A 24,091-nucleotide genomic window follows, 5' to 3' on the forward strand; every position below is an offset into this window, starting at 1 on the left:
AACATGTAAAAACGTGAACGCAAGAGAAATCGTAAAATTGGTTTGTATGAAATAAACCCAAATTAGTTTTGCAACTATTTCATACTGAATATATAATGTTCCCGAGTTTATACTGAAAAGATGATGTTACTAATACTTCTTGCAAAAATTCATAATCACCGCTTCAAATTCACTCAACGAATCCTTTATTTTAAAAATAAGTTTTAAGAAAGAAATTCTTCCAAGAACTGTTAATTTATTTCCTCTATTTGATTTATTTGGTTAAAGCTTTCTTTTTGTATAATTTATTTTATTGTATGCATGTATAATGTTGACATTTCTTGTCCAAATTTATCCTTTGTACCTTGGCAATAAAAAATAAAAAAGGTATCTCTTTACAAAATAATACAAAAAAATGACGTTATAGACATGCACTTTGGCATATAATTTTAAAGAGTTGTTATTGTAAACCTGTCTTTGTGATCTTTTTAGGAAAATACATGGACAATTGTATTAATTTGCTTCCAGTATCTACTAATAAGAAAGCTATGAAGACTTACTCCGCACTTAAAGGTTTCGTGTAGGAAATCTTATGTAAAACAATGGTCCTTTAATGCATTTTTATTATTATTATTGTTATTTTACTGTTTTAATTTTATTGTTGTCTTTTCAACTGATATTTTGTATTTCGTACTGATTTGTATGTTCATGTTAGCAGTAATAAATGTAAAAAGCGTTGTTGTTGTGTTTATATTAATGTGTATTCATGTGTCCTAAGTTTTCATTTATTGGCAAAAAGTTTGTATAATAATTCATATTCTGTATGTGACTGCAAGTTATATAACTTTTTTCATGAGAAACAGATCACATGGTTACATAATAATGGTTTCCACTTCCCGGTATGTTAACACCCATTTCTATCCTGCATCTTCAATCTGTTTGCACATAAAGAACTTTTGATTTAAGGATATATTTAACAATTAGATTAGTTACATTCTCTATTATTGAAACTTTTGTTTTTTTTGACAGTGGACAACAAGCAACCTAATAAACTGAAGCAGCACGTGTTGTAATATAAAATACAAACGTGTTGCAGCAGAAAGCAGCCACAATGTGGCAGTGTAGTTTCATTATATAATGTAGATATCAGTTACACCAACATGATGTACATGTCATTTTAACTAAAGTAGCATTTCAAACTCAAAATACACAATACAATAAATAATAATAAACAGTATATATATATATATATATATATATATATATATATTATTAAACAGCTTAATAGAATTTCAGGTTTCTTTCATGAACATTCAGAAGAACAGCACTTATCTGAAATAGAAATCTTATAAATGTCTTCATCACTTTTGATCAATGTAAAGCACCCCCCCCCCCCTTCAAAAAAAAAAAACATTAAATTAAATAAATGAAATAGAAAATTATATTTACTCCAGTAATACTTACAAAAGATTTTTATTTCAGATGAATGCTGATCTTTGGGTCTTATCATTCATCAAAGAATTCTGTCCTCAAATGTAGTCAACTATTTTAAATAATGATGATAATAATAAATGTTTCTTGAACAGAAAATCAACTTTTTAGAATGATTTCTGAAGGATCATGTGACACTGAAGACTGGAGTAATGATGCTAAAAATTCAGCCTTGATCACAGGAATAAATTACATTTTAAAATATATTCAAACAGAAAAGAGTTATTTTAAATAGTAAAAATATTTAACAATTTTTACTGTTTTTTTGCTGGCTTGGTGAGCAGAAGAGACGTCCTTAAAAAACATTAAAACACTTTTTACTGGTACATAAAATTAAATATATTTTACATTTAATATGTTTATCTATCAATTTGCACAATTAAATTCCTTCAGTCATACTATCAAGTTACATGATGGCACTTTCTCATTATATGTGACCCTGGAACAAAAAACTAGTCTTGAGTGGCACGGGTTTGTAGCAATAGCCAAAAATACATTGTATGGGTCAAAATTATACATTTTTCTTTTATGCCGAAAATTATTAGGATATTAAGTATAGATCATGTTCGATGAAGATATTTTGTAAATTTACTACCATAAATATATCAAAACTTATTTTTTGCTTAGTAATATGGATTTCTAAGAACTTCATTTGGACAACTTCAAAGGTGATTATCTCAATATTTAGATTTTTTTGCACCCTCCGATTTTTAAATAGTTGTATCTTAACCAAATATTGTCCTATTCTAACATACCATACATCAATGGAAAGCTTATTTATTTAGCTTTTAGATGTATAATTCTCAAGCAAAAGCTCTTTGTTCTTTTACATGCGGGTGTGTAATCAGGCTGCAAAGGGTAAGAATCTTTTTTTTTATTTTTATTTTTATTAAACATCAGAGTACAAGTACATCAAGTACAACTTTTTGTGTACAAAACAGTAACAATCACGCCAGGGGAGAAGACAACTAAAATAACATACAATAAAAGGAGAAACTAAAAATACATAAATCATACCAATGCATTGTAAAGCAAAAACACTGTATATGACCTAACAGCTTTCTTATTCGTATCAGGAAATGGAGGAGATGTATTGTTTTACATTAACAGAAAGTTCAATAAAGGTAGGTTTCTTATTCTGGAATTTCGATTTATGAATGTAAAACTTGGTCAAAACAAAGGGTAAGAATCTGTACCACAATATTGGCCCCCACTGACACAAGAATGGCGAGACGCCCTTTGGACACGCCCCCGTCAAACAGAACACGCCCTTGCCAAAAATCAAAAACGTTAGCCACGCCCCCTCGTGGTGTGACACGTCCCGACGCTATTCCACGTCGCCCGCCTAGCCCAGCTCCCGCCGCGCGCCCAACGGTTGAGGCAGGGGAGGCTGCGCGCGCTCGTGCAAAGGCCGGGAAAAAATGGCGGCGCCCGTCTTGCGAGTGTCCACCCCTCGCTGGGAACGGATAGTCCGGCTGCTTGTGTGCCTCTCAGGAATTCTGATATCCCTGTACGCATTCCATGTGGAGAGGGAGAAGACCCGCGACGCCAATTACCGCGCCATGTGCGACCTGAGCAGCTCCATCAGCTGTTCCAAAGTCTTCACGTCCAGGTGAGAGAGAGTGTCAAAACCTAGTGAGCTCCCTACATAGACAACATCCGCGGCTGTCAGAGGCGCGTCCGAACGCTCGAAAACAACGTTTTGACCTCTTTTGAACGCTTTAGAACATTTTAAGATCGTTCCAGAATTTAAATACGCTTGTAACTAACAGAAAGTACTGTCTAGTTAGGGGGTTCCCTACGGTTTGACACAGAGCCGGAGAGTCGCTCCGGGCCGCTGTCTGACTGAAAATGAACAAAATAAAACATCCGTTATACATTTATAGACTTTTACATGAACGCCGCTTTGTTTGGCACAAGTACAAACATAGAAATGAATGAAACCACGTAGTTTTGAAGCTGTTTTTGAACGTTGCTTTTGTCTTACGAGCAAAAACAGTGCGATAGCAGCTAATGCTAACAGTGCTAATGAGTGAATGAGCTCCATACCAGTGCGCTGTATGTCGTATACGAATACGTAAAATAATAACGCACATATGTGTTTGTTTTCTAATGTACTGGACTGGACTTTTGCTCTCGAGGTGAAATCAAAGCCACTTGTTTATTAGCATCTTCGGCTAGCTGACAGTGACAGCTCATCCCTTATGTGAGTACAACAGGCTGTTTCATACCTGTCAGATTGTTTGGTTTTCTTCTTGTTTTGTGTTTTGAGTTTACCAGCCACTTTGAATGCAGGAGTCTAATACTGTATTGATGGATGAGTCTGAGAGGTGAGCTGAAAAGGGAATTTAAGGAGTTTTGATCAGCGAGGGTTCAACTTTGTTGTAGTAACCTTTGAAATCAGTGTGGTTTATTTGAGACGTCAGTTCCTGATTTTATTACTGAAGGATCCACCCTTTACACATCATCAGATCATTAATGGAGTAATTCAGCAGTTATTTTTAGTACGCAAATTGTCCTGGTGATGTTTAGTAGGCTATATATGAATATATATGTAAACGCACACATGTATGTATTTAAATATAAATTCATATATACATGCATACACCATCTGAAAGCTGAATAAACAAGCTTTACATTGATGTATGGTTTGTTAGTATAGGACAATATGACAACTATTTGAAAATCTGGAATCTGAGGGTGCAGAATAAAAAAAAAATCTAAATATTGAGAAAATCGCCTTTAAAGTTGTCCAGATTAAGTTCTTAGCGATGCATATTACTAATCAAAAATTAAGTTTTCATATATTTACAGAAGGAAATGTACAAAATATCTTCATGAAACATCTTTATTTAACATCCCAATGATTTTTGGCATAAAATTTTTTATAATTTTGATCCAAACAATGTATTTTTGGCTATTGCTACAAATGTAATGTATGTAAATGTTTAATTGTTTTTTACTTGTATTATACGCTATATTAACTTTTGGTTATTTAAATGCATTAGTGAATATATATAGAGTAAAATACGTTACGATGTCCACTTCAAAAGAAATTAATTTACAAAAGTGATTTTATGTCTATAGAAAGCTTATTAAATGTTAGTAATGTGTCTACTATTAAGGTTTCAAATAAGTTTTTGGAGAATAAAATGTCAAAATTTGGTTTAAATAGTGTTGCATTGTCATTCAGTGTAACACAATAATTGTGTAAAAATGCAAACATTTTTATTCTGACTTGTACGTATTAAATTGTATAAAAGAATAAAGGAGCATATTAAATTTGATTGTTTTAAATGAGTAAAAATTCTTACTGACAAGTGGGCAAAACCTAGGATAGTGGCATATTTAAAAAATGTAGAACAACTAATTAGTATTTGGGGTGAAAGCAATTCGTTTTTTAAAAATGTCATAAATTGTCTTTTGTTGTAAATATGCCTGACAAGATTGTTACCCTGAATATCATTTTAGTGGGTGTCTTCTGTAAATAAGGGAAAATGTATAATATTTATTTTTTTGCTCAGAAAAACAAAAACAAAAATGCAGTTAAATTAAACAGAACTTTTAAATATTTTTTTTTGGATTATTTATTTTTGCTTACACCTTAAAAACACATACACACACACACACACACACACACACACACACACACACACACACACACACACACACACACACACACCTATAATAAATAATAATGTAAATCTACAGTTTAAAAGTCCAGTATCTGGTTTGCTTTTGTTTGTTAAAGAACTATTTTTCTCTCTTGAATCGGCAATAACAAACACTTTCACGCAGCTTGTTTTGTTAAAGTGCTTTGAGGGGAAAAAAGAGGTTGATATGGTTTTCAGGACAGTCATGTGAAGTGGAGAACATCATTTAAAGTAGGGATGCTCATATTGACCGTTTAACCGTTAACCGTCAGTAAGAATTTTAACCGATTATTACTATCAGTTAAACGGTTAAAAAAAAAATAATAATAATAATAATAAAATTATATAATATATTTATATAGTTTGCTGCATGGTGAAAGAAAAAATAATGTTTACTCGCGGGCGCGTGTAAAAGTGCGGCTGTCCAGAAATATTTCGTTGAGTAAGCACCTGCTTTACCTTCTCTTAGTTTGTGTAACTCATGTAAGTAGCCTATGCAACATGATGGCAAGTGGCGATATTGGGTTATCAGAGAGTGAATCCATGAATAAATGTATTCAAATTCTGAATGAATTATAGTCTAAAAAGTGCGCGCTCCCCTTACAATCACTGGAAAGCTGTCACTCATACATTACTGTAGTTAATCGCAATCTCACAAAGTTAATAAAAAGTAATAAAATAACCTTTACTCTGTACAATGAATCTCTTATTTACATCATGTCTACACTTTCTTTGTTTTGATGAGAGAGTTCGTGGAGGTATAGAATTCAGCAGAACTGAAACCGGCACTTTGAGTGGTGAGAGGATCGTAACATAGCCGCCTCTGATTGGCCATTGCTATAATGTAATCAACAGAAATGTCTGTGATTGGCTATTGAACGCTGTGAAAACACGTTTCTCCAGATATGACTAGTGGATGAAAAGACCCGAACCGCAAATTGAAAGGATTTTTGTTAAGTGTTTTTATCATGGATCTAAGCGTTAACAGACAGCGTCCCAGTCTATCCGTACAGCATGTCCACATGTTAAAAACTGAGGTATAGGCTGGCCTGCTATATGTTTTTATGTCCGACGAGAAGAACAAGACCGGTACAGTTCTTCAAAGCGCATAGAAGGATTCAGTGTGTTTTAGTTTTGTCATCTTAATTAGGTAGTTATTTAATTTATACATATTTAGTGTAGGCCTATTTATATTATTCCTTTTTTTATTTTATTCTGATTTTCTCTGTTCTCAGAAGCGCTGCTGATGCGTGATAATTTGAGTATATGAATGCAGTTTTTGTAGTTGCTCTGTATGCTGCTGTTTGCACGTTAAAATAAAACATTTGCTTGTATTTTTATGTATCATCACAGATACTCGTGCATTCTATTTTTATTTTAAACGAATTTATTATTCTAATTTTATCAGTTAACGGTTAATGATCGGATAACGAGCAGCGGTTGTCGGTCAGGAAAATTAACCCAAATGAGCATCCCTAATTTAAAGTAATGCTGATGGAAATCAAATCATATGCTTACTGAGATCATATAAGCATAGATCATCTGTGCTAAGGGATGATGTTTAATATTCTAATTCAAGATTATTGAGAAGGAAGGATACAGACGTATGTGTCTTGCAGATCTGGTATTAATAGAGTCTTTATCTGAATCTGTGAATGTGCCCACTCATCATGAAATAAATAGGACAGCGCCATATATCGCACTCACTTATGTTATTACCATTTAAGCGTAGATAAAAAGGCTGTGCATTTGCATGTTTGAGTCTATCAAATTGCTCCGGAAAGCTGCTGATTGCGTTGTTTTCTCACAGAGGGCCGTCTGATAAAGCGGGCGGTCTGCAGGGAAAACAACCAAACAAAACTCCAGCCGGGTGAAGGTTTTCAGGAACGTTGCATAATCAGGCTTAAGGTCTCGCTCTTAAAGGGAACCAACATTTATAAGACTTAACCGTGGAGTAGAACCGACCTCAGATAATCAGACGCTTGAGGTGATCGAGATCCTTTGCTATGGGTTTCTATCTAATTCGCTTACGAACGGTCACTCCATTGGGAAACTGCACGCTACTGATCTTTGAGTCTTGTCTGCGCTGCTGTCTAAAGGTTTGTGAATGATTTCTGAGTGTGTTTTCTGCCCTGTGGAGGAGAGAGATGTTATTTTGTGCTGTAAAACATAAGAGAGTGTTGGTATGTGTGTGTGTGTATATATACAGTAGTCAACATTCGAAGTGGATCAAAACCTTTCATCAAATTTGTCCTAAAACCAAAAAGAATACCCGTTCTTATCTTAGGACAAATTTTGATTAACTTTTTTGATCCACTTCGAATGTTGACTACTGTATATCTCATCTCATCTTGTTTGGAGTTGCCAGACAAACCAAAGATAGAGTCAAGATTCATGCCAGCATCTTGCTGCACGTATGCAGCTTGTTTGATACTGTTTCATAACTTATATTTAAGGCATAATGACATTTTAAATTAAGTATAGAAAGCTTGAAGAAATGCAGACATGCTGACAGTAAAACATAGACAAATACATGGACAAATATTATTTTGGTGCATGTATTGGTATCAGAAATTGAGTTTACTACATTAAAGAGAGCAAAAATCTGGTTCTGAAAGTAAAAGTCACATTTATTTACTTCATTTTATTAATAATGTTTGATTACAAGCAGATATACAATGAGCGCCAAGGCCATTCTATCACACTGCTGATGTTAGAACTGCAAATTAGAGTGATTTTAATGTTCAGAAATCATATTTATAATAGTTCCCCAAAGAAGAACTACATTTCCCATAATCCTGCACAATCGCTGTTACCATGGCATTTAAAATCACTTTAAAAAGCTTTAAAGACCATGCAGTCTTTAATTCTTAGCCTCTCCAGTTAGTTATGCATACTGATTATATGGTTTATATTTGTCTATTTTATATTGCATGGTTTCATATTATTACTTTGCATTTTTTAGAGCTGCAAAATGATTCAAAATAAAAGTTTGTTTACGGACTATATTTGTGTGTACTGTGTATATTTATTATGTATATATATTTGACCGTAGACCACAAAAAAAGTAAAATGTAGTATGGGTATATTTTTGTAGCAATACCAAAAAATACATTGTATGAAATACATTTTTCTTTTGTGGCAAAAATCATTAGGATATTAAATAAAGATCATGTTCAATGAAGATATTTGGTAAATTTTCAGCTGTAAATGTATCAAAAACTTTAATTCATAAGATTTTTTAATTTTATATATATATATATATATATATGTGTATATATATATATATATATATATATATATATATATATATATATAGAGATAAGGAAAAATGTTAGATTCATATTTTACATTTTTTATATATATTATATAATATATAAATTATATACAAGTGATTACATACAAATACATAAAATATATTTATACATATGTGTGTATTTATATATACCTAATATACACAATACACACCTATAGTATGTAAACAAACTTATTTTTTTTAATCAATTAATCAGGACTAATAGTTTAGCAGCTCTAAAATTGTTACAGTATTTCTATACTGTTGATTTTTATTTAGCATTTTTTTTATTGTATGGTTTAATTAAATATACGTTTGCCGGATTTGCATATTGTTTCTGATCAACATTGAGATGTTGTGATTCATATCTGAGCTGGTTGGTTTAGTTGTTGGATGCTTACAACCTAATTATTGAAATGCCAGCAGTGAATGAACAAGAAAATGTTATTGTTCTAGTTATTCTCCCACAGTCCTTTCTTCTTCTTTTTTTTTTTTTTCATGTGTTGCAAGCACCATATATGTCTCGTGAGGTGTTTCTCATAAAAGAGAAGAATTTATTGTGCATGTCAAAATAAGTTTTTGTAGCAACATCATAGAAGAACTGTTTTTGGGTTCCCTTAGTGTAACGAACATTTTAATAATCTAAAGGAACCTTTTGTGAAATGGAAAGATTCCATAGATGTTAAAGGTTCTTTATGCAACCATTGATGGCAATAAAGATACTTTATTTATTTTGTTTGTCATTCAGAAGTCAAACATGGTCATTCCATGTCAACCAGAGGTCCCCGTCTCAAATGTTTGATTATACTAATATTTTTTTCTGAAGAAAGATAGACATGTATAGCGATGAAAGCCAAAATATTAAATGTCATGGATGAATATTTACTGAGTAATGTCTTAATGCCCTTTTAGATATTGGGTCTTAACAAACTGTCCTTTTGGTATCTTTATTTTTAAGGCGCTATATGGTTCAGTTCCAGAGATTTTGGAGTTTCAATATGGCTGCAGGAAGAAGTTGTTAAATTGTACACATTTTCAGTGGTAAAAAACCAAATGTGGGTCACTTTGCAAAAATATCTTTCTTTATCTTTCTTTTAAAGTTGAAAACTGCAATCTACAATTCATACATGGCATTTTAATATTTTGGCTTTCTAATCGTTATACTACAACACAGTTTTAGTGCCACATTAAAAAATATAAAAAGAGTCAATACCACAAGAATAAAGTTGAAGTACTCCAAGAATAGTCAAAATATTTTGAGAATTAATTTGTAGCAATTACGAGATTAAAGTTATAATATTTTGAGAGTATATTAGCTTATTGTGCATGCAAATGGCCCAGATTGGGTGCAGTAGATATTCCAAAGTCTCAGCAACATTTCGACTTTAATTCTCAAAATATTTCGACTTCATTCTCGTAGTATTTCGACTTCATTCTCGTAGTATTTTGACTTTATTCTTGTGGTATTTCGACTTCATTCTCGTAGTATTTTGACTTTATTCTTGTGGTATTTCGACTTCATTCTCGTAGTATTTTGACTTTGTTCTCGTAGTATTTTGACTTTATTCTTGTGGTATTTCGACTTCATTCTCGTAGTATTTCGACTTCGTTCTCGTAGTATTTTGACTTTGTTCTCGTAGTATTTTGACTTTATTCTGGTAGTATTTCGGCTTCATTCTCGTAGTATTTCGACTTTATTCTTGTGGTATTTCGACTTCATTCTCGTAGTATTTTGACTTTATTCTTGTGGTATTTCGACTTCATTCTCGTAGTATTTTGACTTTGTTCTCGTAGTATTTTGACTTTATTCTTGTGGTATTTCGACTTCATTCTCGTAGTATTTCGACTTCGTTCTCGTAGTATTTTGACTTTGTTCTCGTAGTATTTTGACTTTATTCTGGTAGTATTTCGACTTCATTCTCGTAGTATTTCGACTATTCTCGTAGTATTTTGACTTTGTTCTCATAGTATTTCGACTTCATTCTCGTAGTATTTCGACTTCATTCTCGTAGTATTTCGACTATTCTCGTAGTATTTCGACTTTGTTCTCGTAGTATTTTGACTTTATTCTCGTAGTATTTCGACTTCATTCTCGTAGTATTTCGACTATTCTCGTAGTATTATGACTTTGTTCTCGTAGTATTTTGACTTTATTCTCGTGGTATTTTGACTTCATTCTCGTAGTATTTTGACTTTGTTCTCGTAGTATTTTGACTTTATTCTTGTGGTATTTCGACTTCATTCTCGTAGTATTTCGACTTCGTTCTCGTAGTATTTTGACTTTGTTCTCGTAGTATTTTGACTTTATTCTGGTAGTATTTCGGCTTCATTCTCGTAGTATTTCGACTTCATTCTCGTAGTATTTTGACTTTGTTCTCGTAGTATTTTGACTTTATTCTTGTGGTATTTCGACTTCATTCTCGTAGTATTTCGACTTCGTTCTCGTAGTATTTTGACTTTGTTCTCGTAGTATTTCGACTTCATTCTCGTAGTATTTCGACTATTCTCGTAGTATTTTGACTTTGTTCTCATAGTATTTCGACTTCATTCTCGTAGTATTTCGACTTCATTCTCGTAGTATTTCGACTATTCTCGTAGTATTTCGACTTTGTTCTCGTAGTATTTTGACTTTATTCTCGTGGTATTTCGACTTCATTCTCGTAGTATTTCGACTTCATTCTCGTAGTATTTCGACTTCATTCTCGTAGTATTTCAACTTCATTCTCGTAGTATTTCGACTTCATTCTCGTAGTATTTCGACTATTCTCGTAGTATTTCGACTATTCTCGTAGTATTATGACTTTGTTCTCGTAGTATTTTGACTTTATTCTTGTGGTATTTCGACTTCATTCTCGTAGTATTTCGACTTCATTCTCGTAGTATTTCGACTTCATTCTCGTAGTATTATGACTTTGTTCTCGTAGTATTTTGACTTTATTCTCGTGGTATTTCGACTTCATTCTCGTAGTATTTCGACTATTCTCGTAGTATTATGACTTTGTTCTCGTAGTATTATGACTTTGTTCTCGTAGTATTTTGACTTTATTCTCGTGGTATTTCGACTTCATTCTCGTAGTATTTCGACTTCATTCTCGTAGTATTTCGACTATTCTCGTAGTATTTCGACTATTCTCGTAGTATTTTGACTTCATTCTCGTAGTATTTCGACTATTCTCGTAGTATTTCGACTATTCTCGTAGTATTTCGACTATTCTCGTAGTATTTCGACTTCATTCTCGTAGTATTTCGACTTCATTCTCGTAGTATTTCGACTATTCTCGTAGTATTTTGACTTTGTTCTCGTAGTATTTCGACTTCATTCTCGTAGTATTTCGACTATTCTCGTAGTATTTCGACTTCATTCTCGTAGTATTTCGACTTCATTCTCGTAGTATTTCGACTATTCTCGTAGTATTTTGACTTTGTTCTCGTAGTATTTAGACTATTCTCGTAGTATTTCGACTTCATTCTCGTAGTATTTCGACTATTCTCGTAGTATTATGACTTTGTTCTCGTAGTATTTTGACTTTATTCTTGTGGTATTTCGACTTCATTCTCGTAGTATTTCGACTTCATTCTCGTAGTATTTCGACTTCATTCTCGTAGTATTTCGACTTCATTCTCGTAGTATTTCGACTTCATTCTCGTAGTATTTCGACTATTCTCGTAGTATTTCGACTATTCTCGTAGTATTATGACTTTGTTCTCGTAGTATTTTGACTTTATTCTTGTGGTATTTCGACTTCATTCTCGTAGTATTTCGACTTCATTCTCGTAGTATTTCGACTATTCTCGTAGTATTATGACTTTGTTCTCGTAGTATTTTGACTTTATTCTCGTGGTATTTCGACTTCATTCTCGTAGTATTTCGACTTCATTCTCGTAGTATTTCGACTATTCTCGTAGTATTTCGACTATTCTCGTAGTATTATGACTTTGTTCTCGTAGTATTTTGACTTTATTCTTGTGCTATTTCGACTTCATTCTCGTAGTATTTCGACTTTGTTCTCATAGTAATTTGACTTTATTCTTGTGGTATTTCGACTTCATTTTAGTATTTCGACTTTATTCTCATAGTATTTTGACTTGGTTCTCGTAGTATTTTGACCTTATTCTGGTAGTATTTCAACTTTATTTTAGTACTATTTAGTACTTTATTTTAGTACTATATTATTCTGGAAATAATTTGCCTTGTTTCTTCTAATATTTTGGCTTTATTCTCAAAATATTGCGACTTAAGTATTTTGAATTTGTTCTCGTAGTGTTTTGACTTTGTTCGCGTAGTATTTTGACCTTATTCTTGTAGTATTTCAACTTTATTTTCATAGTATTTTGACTTTATTCTGGAAATAATTTGACTTGTTTCTTCTAGTATTTTAACTTTATTCTCAAAATATTGCGATTTTATTCTGGTAATCATAGATTTTTTTTTTTTTTTTTTAATGTGGCATTAAAACACTGTCATACTATTTATGTCTGTCTTTCTTCAGAAAAAAATATTAGCAAAATCTATTTTTCTAATTTGGTTGATTTGACACCGAGTGAGTAAAAATGCGTATTATAAACAACTGATTAACTTCATGATTACATGTTCTAAAGAAAATATGAGTGCAGTTTTTTTGCTTTACTTTTGTCTGGTGCAAAATCTCATTAAAAGGAACGCTGTGTTCAATCATGTTTATTTAGACAACCTGCTGCTTTATTAATTGAACTGTAGCTAGTGAAATGAATGAACATATAATTAAGATAATATCAATACAAGAACCTGAAAATTTGATTCAATACTGTTAGAAACAGAATCATGCATTGTTGGATTATTATTTATTTAATGCACATGTTTTCTGAGCCGAAATGATTTCATTGTGAATGCTAGGACATATGGTGGAGACTGGGCATGACCTCAGGTGTTTGGCAGCATTAGATCTTTGACACATCCATTGGCAGGAAGTTATGAAACGGAAGCTGCTCTCTAGTGTTGGGTTACACACTTTTTCCTCTGCAGGGTTAGTTTAGAAAAGGTTCAGGCTTTCCAAACACTTAGAGACTGATGTAGAAATCTGATTCTAGCTCTACATAAACCATAACTGAAATCTGACAGCTGAATTATATCATTAATTTAATTCATTTAAAAGGCTGCTTCATTCAGGAATAAAGCAAGTGACTTTATGACATTGACTTTATGACATTGTTTAAAAATACATGTTCATTCATAAACGAAACACCGCTGTGTTTGAATGGAGATGTGCAGCGGCTCAGTTGTGACTTGTTTCAGACCATTTTTGACAGTGAAATAGAGCAAATTCAGGCCATAGTGTTATAGTCTGACAATGTAAGTCCTTAATAATAACTTTTTGTTTATTCAACTGTTGTATTAAATAGGGATGGGACAATACACCTACCTCCCGATTCAATACTATCACGATACTTGGGTGCCGATATGATATGTATTGGATGTATTGGCATGATATGTATTGAATGATTCTCACTAGATCTAACTGTGTTGCAAAATCAATTTGGCTTCAGAGTAAAGCTGTTTTGAGCTCGGACAAGTTTGGTTGCTTTGCGGTCCGCGCTGCGCAGCTAAAACGTAGCTCGGTTTAGTTTTACTTTCTTTTAGTTTTGTCGTTAGACGTTTCTCATATGCAAAAGAAATGGCAGTGCTCATAAGTTGAACAACGCAGTGGTCGAGCCAGTGCGACCGCTCACAAAAATTAGTCCCACCGTCAAAAAATAAAAAATGGTCGCAAAACATCTGGAGGGTTAAGAGAGCAGATGGCTCTGCATGCTTTCAGATCACTCTCGCAGTACTTTGAAATCAATATCTCATTTACAAACTCATTGATAATCATTGAAAGCTGTCACTCATCTTAGTTTATGGCGATCTCACAAAGTTCCATTATAATCAGCGCTGCTTTCTGTACTGCACATTCATTCTCTTATTTGCACTCTCTCTCTACGCTTTGTTTATGAAAGGATTTGTGAGATGTGTCCATGATACAGTCGTGGCCAAAAGTTTTTAGAATTACATAAATATTGGAAATGGGAAAAGTTGCTGCTTAAGTTTTTTTTTTAATAGCAATTTGCATATACTCCAGAATGTTATGAAGAGTGATCAGATGAATTGCACAGTCCTTCTTTGCCATGAAAATTAACTTAATCCCGAAAAAAAACTTTCCACTGCATTTCATTGCTGTCATTAAAGGACCTGCTGAGATCATTTCAGCAATCGTCTTGTTAACTCAGGTGAGAATGTTGACCAGCACAAGGCTGGAGATCATTATGTCAGGCTGATTGGGTTAGAATGGCAGACTTGACATGTTAAAAGGAGGGTGATGCTTGAAATCATTGTTCTTCCATTGTTAACCATGGTGACCTGCAAAGAAACGCGTGCGGCCATCATTGCGTTGCATAAAAATGACTTCACAGGCAAGGATATTGTGGCTACTAAGATTGCACCTAAATCAACAATTTATAGGATCATCAAGAACTTCAAGGAAAGAGGTTCAATTCTTGTTAAGAAGGCATCAGGGCGTCCAAGAAAGTCCAGCAAGAGCCAGGATGGTCTCCTAAAGAGGATTGAGCTGCGGGATCGGAGTGGCACCAGTGCAGAGCTTGCTCAGGAATGGCAGCAGGCAGGTGTGAGCGCATCTGAACACACAGTGAGGCCAAGACTTTTGGAAGATGGCCTGGTGTCAAGAAGGGCAGCAAAGAAGCCACTTCTCTCCAAAAAATCAGGGACAGATTGATCTTCTGCAAAAAGTATGGCGAATGGACTGCTGAGGACTGGGGCAAAGTCATAGTCACTTTCCGATTGTTTGGGGCATCTGGAAAAAGGCTTGTCCGGAGAAGAAAAGGTGAGCGCTACCATCAGTCCTGTGTCATGCCAACAGTAAAGCATCCTGAGACCATTCATGTGTGGGGTTGCTTCTCATCCAAGGGAGTGGGCTCACTCACAGTTTTGCCCAAAAACACAGCCATGAATAAAGAACGGTACCAAAACACCCTCCAACAGCAACTTCTTCCAACTTTCCAACAACAGTTTGGTGAAGAACAATGCATTTTCCAGCACGATGGAGCACCGTGCCATAAGGCAAAAGTGATAACTAAGTGGCTCGGGACCAAAACGTTGAAATTTTGGGTCCATGGCCTGGAAACTCCCCAGATCTTAATCCCATTGAGAACTTGTGGTCAATCCTCAAGAGGTGGGTGGACAAATAAAAACCCACTAATCCTGACAAACTCCAAGAAGTGATTATGAAAGAATGGGTTGCTATCAGTCAGGATTTGGCCCAGAAGTTGATTGAGAGCATGCCCAGTCGAATTGTAGAGGTCCTGAAAAAGAAGGGCCAACACTGCAAATACTGACTCTTTGTATAAATGTCATGTAATTGTCGATAAAAGCCTTTGAAACGTATGAAGTGCTTGTAATTATATTTCAGTACATCACAGAAACAACTGAAACAAAGATCTAAAAGCAGTTTAGCAGCAAACTTTGTGAAAACTAATATTTGTGTCATTCTCAAAACTTTTGGCCACGACTGTACACTACTCAACATTTGCAAAAACACGTAGAAACCATTGAAACTACCCTCAGTGCAAATACAAAAATGCTGATCAGGTCAGTCGCACTGGTGCTCCTAAATAATTTTTCATAGTCGCAAATGCTGAAATGTTCATACTGTAGAGCCCTGAACGTCATAAATGGTGTTGCAATGGATTAAATGTTTAGCAGATAAATTGAAATGAAAATTGTCCATTTTACTGTTTAATTCTATTTTAATACTGATCATTTGATCTAATATTTATGTGTGCTGTTTATGTTCATATGCTGGAGTTGGATGTGACTGGAAACCACCGCATCTCTTCTGTGTTATTATAACTTCAAACAATTCGGGTCAGAAATCTCCATTTGCACTGATGAAAGGAAACTGCTTTTTATAAGCTGCTGTCTTGATCATTGTATGATTTGATTCAGGCCAAATATTCTGTCATAATGTGCTTGTTTCCCTCGAGAAACCCAGAGCACTCGCACATAATATTAGTGTTTATTTTTAGTTCCAGTTTCTCATGTTGTCCAATATTTTTTATTTTTTTTTTTTTACCATTTTTCTCTGTTTGTGTTTTCATCTTTTCTGTAGATGGGGTCGAGGATTTGGACTGTTGGGAACCATTTTTGGGAACGACAGTGCAGTAAACCAGCCAAACAGTGTCTATGGAATCTTGTTTTATATCTTTCAGCTGTTACTAGGTAAGAACGGCATCAACCAACCACATTGATCTGCAGATAATGACAGTTTTACAAAGATTGACATTGACAAATGTAAACATGATTATGATTTTAGAATAATGCCTAAGCCCTAATACAGCCTCTCAATCTACATTTACTAATGAGTGAATTATTTTAAAACTGTAAGGTGATAAACTGTTTTCATTTCTGTCTCCATGCAAGTTTATTTGTAAAACACCTGATTGTTCACATCAGTTTGTGCAGTGTACCTTGTCTGGCATTCGCCAGAGATAAATATTAACACGTATCATTTCCTGAGATGGATACTGTAAGGGAGGTGTGAGCGTATTCGGTTATAGTAGGAACATTACTGTCTGTAATCTAAAGCGATCTCGTAGACCTCTGAATTATCACCCTCACTTGTTCATGTCTGTCATCGCTGACAGCTGGAATCTCTTAGCGTTTCAGTGCGATAAAGGCATAGGTCAAACATTCGCAACCTTAGTTTAACCTCATGACTCTCATATCTTCTCTGGACAGTGTTTGAGTTACTGCTGTATCAGATTCTTTTATGTTTGCCATTCCCTACATCTGAGTTATTATTGTTAAAACTATACACTTTTTTTTCTATTTAAATAAAGCTAAAGTGAAAAGTTTAAGTGAAAAACAAGCTAAATCAAAATAAGAAACATCTTGGCAATTAAACTGGAAAAAAAAAAACTAAAATGAAACTGAAATAAATATAAATGAAACCTAAAAAGAAATATAAAAAAGACAAAAACAGAAAAATTACTACAAATTAAACAATTAAAATGAAAACTGAAAATATAAAAATAAACACCAAGTCAAAATATTGTAGTAGTATATTATAAATACTAAAATAACAATAGTCTATAGAAGTAGATGTTTTCAATATTGACTAGTTGTTTTATTTTTTATAAACTAGATCAATATTTTAGGAAGCCCTGTATAATTTATGTTCTTGATCATATGGATGTTAAATGCAACCCTTTAATTTTCAGCCCAAAAGACAAAAGCTTTTGAATTGTGATGTTTATTTTCATGATAATTATGAAATAATTTTAATTCTTATTTCTGTTATGTGAATAAAATATTAAATGTTGAAGCATTTATAAATAATAGTAGTAAATGTGTTTAAGTAAATATATTACAATTTATTATTAAAATGACTTTTTTTGTGTGGTAATTTCAGTATTGCAAATTTGGGGGAAAATATGCTTAATTGTTATTAAAATGATGTCTGTTTTTGATGAAATTTTACACTGAAATAACTACAACCTGGTTTGGCACAAATCTTTAATAGTCTTAATAATTTATCACATTTATTTTAACCTATGTTTCTGTATGGCAAATAAAGTGTGTTGTTTAGGGTTTAAAGCATTTATAAATTGTATAAGCATTTGATGTATTACTTCAAATAAAGTTTTAAATAAAAAAATCATTGTAGTAGTAGTATTTTGTAAAAACAGAATTATAGAGGAAATAACTCACAATTAAAACATCCAAACACATTTCAATAATGAGAATTTGGTGGAAATTTGCTTAATTGTTATGAAAATGACAATGATCCTAATAATCTAATAATAATAATCTTTTTTTTTTTTTTTTTTTTTTCTCCATAAAATGTGACCAGGACATGTTTTTGTGAGATCCACTGAAATAACTACAACCTGATTTTACACAAAAATAAGTCCTCACAAACCAAAAGATGTGCGTGTTATGTTTGATAATAAGAGCATGAAATGTACTTTGTAAATTCTTCCTCCTCATGACACAACCAAATAAGAATTAGGCTAAATACACATTTATAGAAACTACTCAATCTCCGTAACTGGTTTGACTGGTCAACCATCCTGACCTATCCCTGCATGCATATCTGCCTCAGAATTTCCCCCTGCTTCGTTCCTCAGCGGTCATGTAGGCTTTGCTGACTCAAGTTCTTCTGCGTGTTTGGCTCTGCTGATCTGTCCTCAGGTTCATTGTGCTTCTAAAGCTGGACACAGTCAAGTCTTTCTTCACACTATTGCAGCACATTTGCATAATGCCAGCGTGCAGTTCGCTCTCAGAGCGATGGACGGCTGAACCCATGGAACCGTTTTGCACTTCCTATAATCTGTTTTACATTTTACTGTGCAGATTCTCAGCTAATTTCCTTATCCATGCTTGAATGAATGGACATGCTCTTTATTTTATTACTCCAGTGAAAGGCTCTGGTCTTTTATCAACCTATTGAGCTGCGTTCTAAGGTGGCGGTTTAAGATGGCATTGTTGCACTTCTAATGTGATATGGCCAGTAAGGTCATAAAGTCAGTCCCTGATTCTGTGTTTTCTGTTTACATTTTTCTGGCCAATTCACTGGTCAATTTTCAGATTTTCCTTTCATAAATTATCTTCCTTCATGCTAGTGGAATGCAAATGTACAAAATACACATTTAAGTGTTTATTTGAATACACTTTAACAATTTGAATTTAAATTTCAATTATAATACATCTTTTAGAGTTTTTTTCTCTACTTAAGCAGTACTTACTTGCACCAAAATTTACAGTTTTATTTCTAGCTATATTCTAAAGGTTTTCTCTGAAGGGTTTGTTCATATGTAATTCATCTGATTTTATTATTGCGTTCTTTTATCAGTTCGCGTCTAGATTTCAATTACAATACATATCTTTAAAGAGTTTTTTCTCCAATTAAGCAGCACTTACGTACACCAAAATTTGCAGATTAATTTCTAGCTATATTCTAAAGGTTTTCTCTGAAGGGTTTGTTCATATGTAATTCATCTGATTTTATTATTGCGTTCTTTTATCAGTTCACGTCTAGATTTCAATTACAATACATATCTTTAAAGAGTTTTTTCTCCAATTAAGCAGCACTTACTTACACCAAAATTTGCAGATTAATTTCTAGCTATATTCTGAAGGTTTTCTCTGAAGGGTTTGTTCATATGTAATTCATCTGATTTTATTATTGTGCTTTATCAATTTGCGTCTGTAGATTTCAACTACAATACATGCCTTCAAAGAGTTTTTTTTCTCCACTAAAGCAGCATTTACATCTAAATTTAGAATTTTATTCCTATTTATATTCTGAAGGTTTTTACTGAAGGGTTTGTTTACATGTCATTCATCTGATTTCATTATTGCACACTTTTATCAATATGCGTCTGTAGATTTCAATTACAGTACATATCTTTAAAGAGTTTTTTCTTTACTTAAGCAGCACTTATATACACCAAAATTTACAGTTTTATTTCTAGCTATATTCTGAAGGTTTTTACTGAAGGGTTTGTTTACATGTCATCTTTTTTTATTATTATTGTACTTTATCAATTTGCGTCTGTAGATTTGAATTACACTACATATCTTTAAAGAGTTTTTTCTCCACTAAATCAGCACATATATACACCAAAATTTAGTTTTATTTCTAGCTATATTCTGAAGGTTTTTACTGAAGGGTTTGTTTACATCATTCTTCTGAGTTTGTTATTGTACTTTATCAATTTGCGTCTGTAGATTTTTAAGTACAATACATATCTTTAAAGAGTTTTTTGCCACTAAAGCAGCATTTATATACACCTAAATTTACAGTTTAATTTCTAGCTCTATTCTGAAGGTTTTTAATGAATGGTTTGTTCATTTGTCATTTGTCTGAGTTTGTTATTGTACTTTATCAATTTGCGTCTATAGATTTGAATTACAATACATATCTTTAAAAAGGTTTTTCTCCACTAAAGAAGCACTTATATACACCAAAATTTACAGTTTTATTTCTAGCTATATTCTGAAGGTTTTTACTGAAGGGTTTGTTTCCATGTCATCTTTTTTTATTATTATTGTGCTTTATCAATTTGCGTCTGTAGATTTCAATTACAATACTTATCTTTAAAGACCATTTTCTCAAAATTTAGAGTTTTATTTCTATCTATATTCGGAAGGTTTTTACCAAAGGTTTTACCAAACTTTTTTTGGTGAGTTTTTGTGTATTTTCCATCAAACATGTTCTGTGTATTTATTGTCAAAAACAGTGGTAATCTTTTTTTTTTTTTAAGTAAAAATATAGCAATTTCTTTACAACAAACAAAAAAACAACAACTACTGCACACCATAAGTTCACTTTATGAATTAAAACATTTCAATATATTATTATTAGTAGTGTGGTGGTAGTATGAAAATAATAAACAATAGTTTTTAAATACACTTAATCTCAAACTATTATTACTACTACTAATAATATAAAATTAAATAATACTAAAATGTAATTTCGAGCTTAACCAAACTTGTTTGGTGTCTGTAGAGTTTTTGTGTGTATTTTACTATATATTTTTGATCAAATAAAATAGTAAAATGTTCATGAACAGTCATGGCCTTTAAAGGCTGCCGTCTGTGTAGACTGCACTAGGTATTGGAATGGATCCCTGTCAAGCCTTGAACCAACAGACACTCAAAGATGTTTTTAATTTCAGAAACCTTGGCGTATTGCTCGTTTATGTTATTTATCTCCATGACCCGAATCTCAGATCTGTCCTTGTCTGCACCGTTAAGTGTGTGGTTTGTTTGTCCCGCTCTGGCCTAATGAAATTTCATGACTATCAATAGCAAGACTGTGCCAGCGTGTGTTGAATGCCCTCTGTTCTGAAGAAACGCTCCCTTTTCTGAAGGGCTCGAGCGAGTGATGAGTAGAGGAAAGGTCAAGCCTGAGTCAAGCTCCGCCCCCTGTACAAGCCACGCCCACCTGCCATTTCTACACTGCTGCTCGTTTCATCATGTCTGAAGTGTATTCATGTATATTTAATGTAGTGAACTCTTGGCAGTTTCTTCAGTGCATTAACCGCTGTGTGTGTGTGCGCAGGTTTGACGGCCAGTGCGATGGCTGCTCTGATTCTAATGACCACCTCCATCGCGTCAGTGATGGGCTCCCTCTACCTGGGCTACATCCTGTACTTCGTCCTTAAGGACTTCTGCTTCATCTGCGTCACCACGTACGCACTGAACTTCATCCTGTTTGTGCTCAACTACAAGCGACTGGTTTACTTGAACGAGGCCTGGAAGCAGCAGCTCCAAGCCAAGCGGGACTAGACACACATAAAAACAACAACAGCAGCAACAAAAGCATAGAAGGATAACAAATCATCCAACACGTGGGGAAAATGTGACCTCTGAAAAATTTGTGACTTGCCACCAGGAGACCTTGCTTCCAAACAAATGTTCATTCTGTTGTGTGTGTGTGTGTGTAAAACGAAACAAAAAATTAAACAACGAACGAAAACATGTATCTTTAGGGGCCACAGATCACAGGTTTATTGCATTGCGTTGCAAGGAAGGATTGGAAAACAGAAACACGAATCTTTGTCCGCTTTGATTTCTCGTTGGTTTTCTTTGTTCCCCCCGAGATGAAAATGAGGTTTGCGCTTTGGTCGTGAGAGGGAGAGAGCAGGCAGAAAGCACTTATGAAACAAACAGAAGAGGGTGTCCTTTCCCTGAGGAATAAAATAATGGAGCAAACAATGTGAGAAATTCTGTTTACTTGAATCCACTGGGAAAGTCGCCGCTCTTTCGGAGCAGCTGATTCCAGCGGGACTGAATTTAAGGGTTTATAAAGGGTAAACACGAATGATCATGAAGCAGAGATGATTCCACGAAAATGACGGATTGCTATCATTGAAAACACAAATAAAGTGTAATTTTTTTTTTTATGTTTACAGTTTTTTTTTTTTTTTTTTTTTTTATTGTTGTTTTGGAAGAGGACCACTCATAAAACAGAAGAATGTAAGCTGTATGTGTGTAGATCAGATTTGTCTGTGACTACTTTTTTTATTTGTTTGTTTTGCAGTTCTGTAAATAGCTGCCGCAAAGCAATATTCCAGACTAGTTTGTGTTTTACCGTTGAAACATTAAAAAAAAGTCCCAATCTACGGCATGTCCGTCACTTCCAATGAGTGATTTCAACAGCGATTGTGCGAGTTGTTCTTCGTGCAAGTGTTTTAGCGTTTTACTCATCTTATGGGGGTCTTGATCCAGATTAAATGCTGCATTTGTCTTGTTGGAATTACTGGAATTGAGATGAAGTTGTAATGTTGTCAGACTCAAGAATTATTTATTTCTACATCAGCGCTCACCAATTCAGGAGTTGTTCTTCAAGGAATATAATTTGTTTCTTCATTAGATTTGGAGACATGTTTCATTCCATCGCTTGCTCACCAATGGATTCTTTGGAGTGAATGGGTGCCGTCAGAATGAGAGTACAAACAGCTTATTAAAAACATTACAATAATCCACAATGCCACATCACTCCAGTCCATCAGTTTTTACATCTTGAGAAGACAAAAGCTGTGTGTTTGTAAGAAACAAATTCATCATTAAGACGTTTTTAACTCTGTGCATATTTCTTTCCTGATTCAGACCACTTTTTTACTGGAGAAAGCAATGTTATGTATGGAGTAAAACTTGTATTTAGCTGGAAGCAGCGGTTTGACGTTAAAAACGTTTCAATGATGATTTGGTTTCCTGCAAACACAGTTTTTCGCTTCTCAAGATATTGATTGATGGACTGGAGTGAAGGATTTCTTGTTGATGATTATTGTGATGTTTAATCCGCTGTCATTCTGATGGCACACATTCACTTAACATCTTGAGAAGACATATTTGTTTACAACTGTTTTGAAAAGTTTTCAGTATTTGATCTGTGCAAATGTCTTTCCTGATTCAGACCAAAAAAACTTTTACACTGGAGAAAGAAATATTATGAAGAGAGAAAACTCGTTTTTAGCCGGAAGCAAGGACTTGACATTAAAACGTTTCAATGGTGATTTGGTTTCTTGCAAACACAGTTTTTTGCTTCTCAAGATGTTAATTGATGAACTGGAGTAAAAGATTTCTTGTTGATGATTATTGTGATGTTTTTCCAGCTGTTTGGACTCTCATTCTGACGGCACCCATTCACTTAACATCTTGAGAAGACAAAAGCTGTGTGTTTGTAAGAAACAAATCCATCATTAAGATGTCTTTAGCTAAAATATGAGTCCATAATCCATAATAAGACTTCCTCCAGTGAAAAAAACATCTCACATTAACCCACATATTTGTTTACAACTGTTTTAAAACATTTTCAGTTGTAAACCGTGTTTGATCTGTGCATATTTCTCTCCTGATTCAGACCAAAGGACTTTTCTCTGGAGAAAGCAATATTATGAAAAGAGAAACTTCGTATTTAGCCAGAAGCAGTGGTTTGACGTTAAAAAAACGTTTCAATGATGATTTGATTTCTTGCAAACACAGTTTCTCGCTTCTCAAGATGTTAATTGATGGACTGGAGTGAAGGATTTCTTATTGATGATTATTGTCATGTTTTTATCAGCTGTTTGGACTCTCATTCTGACGGCACCCATTCACTTAACATCTTGAGAAGGCAAAAGCTGTGTGTTTGTA

At 33.7% G+C, this 24,091-nt stretch overlaps 1 protein-coding gene across 1 annotated transcript; it reads left to right on the forward strand.

Moving 5' to 3' along the window:
- Positions 1-2,815: 2,815 nt before the first annotated feature.
- LOC141335422 (vitamin K epoxide reductase complex subunit 1-like protein 1) lies at positions 2,816-21,938 on the forward strand. The gene is made up of 3 exons (XM_073840873.1): positions 2,816-3,082; positions 16,557-16,666; positions 21,516-21,938. The coding sequence occupies exons 1-3, from the start codon at positions 2,892-2,894 to the stop codon at positions 21,740-21,742; spliced, it is 528 nt and encodes a 175-aa protein (XP_073696974.1). The 5' UTR covers positions 2,816-2,891; the 3' UTR covers positions 21,743-21,938.
- Positions 21,939-24,091: the final 2,153 nt, after the last annotated feature.

The sequence above is a fragment of the Garra rufa genome, chromosome 5 (assembly GCF_049309525.1).
Source record: "Garra rufa chromosome 5, GarRuf1.0, whole genome shotgun sequence".
NCBI classification, from domain to species: domain Eukaryota; kingdom Metazoa; phylum Chordata; class Actinopteri; order Cypriniformes; family Cyprinidae; genus Garra; species Garra rufa.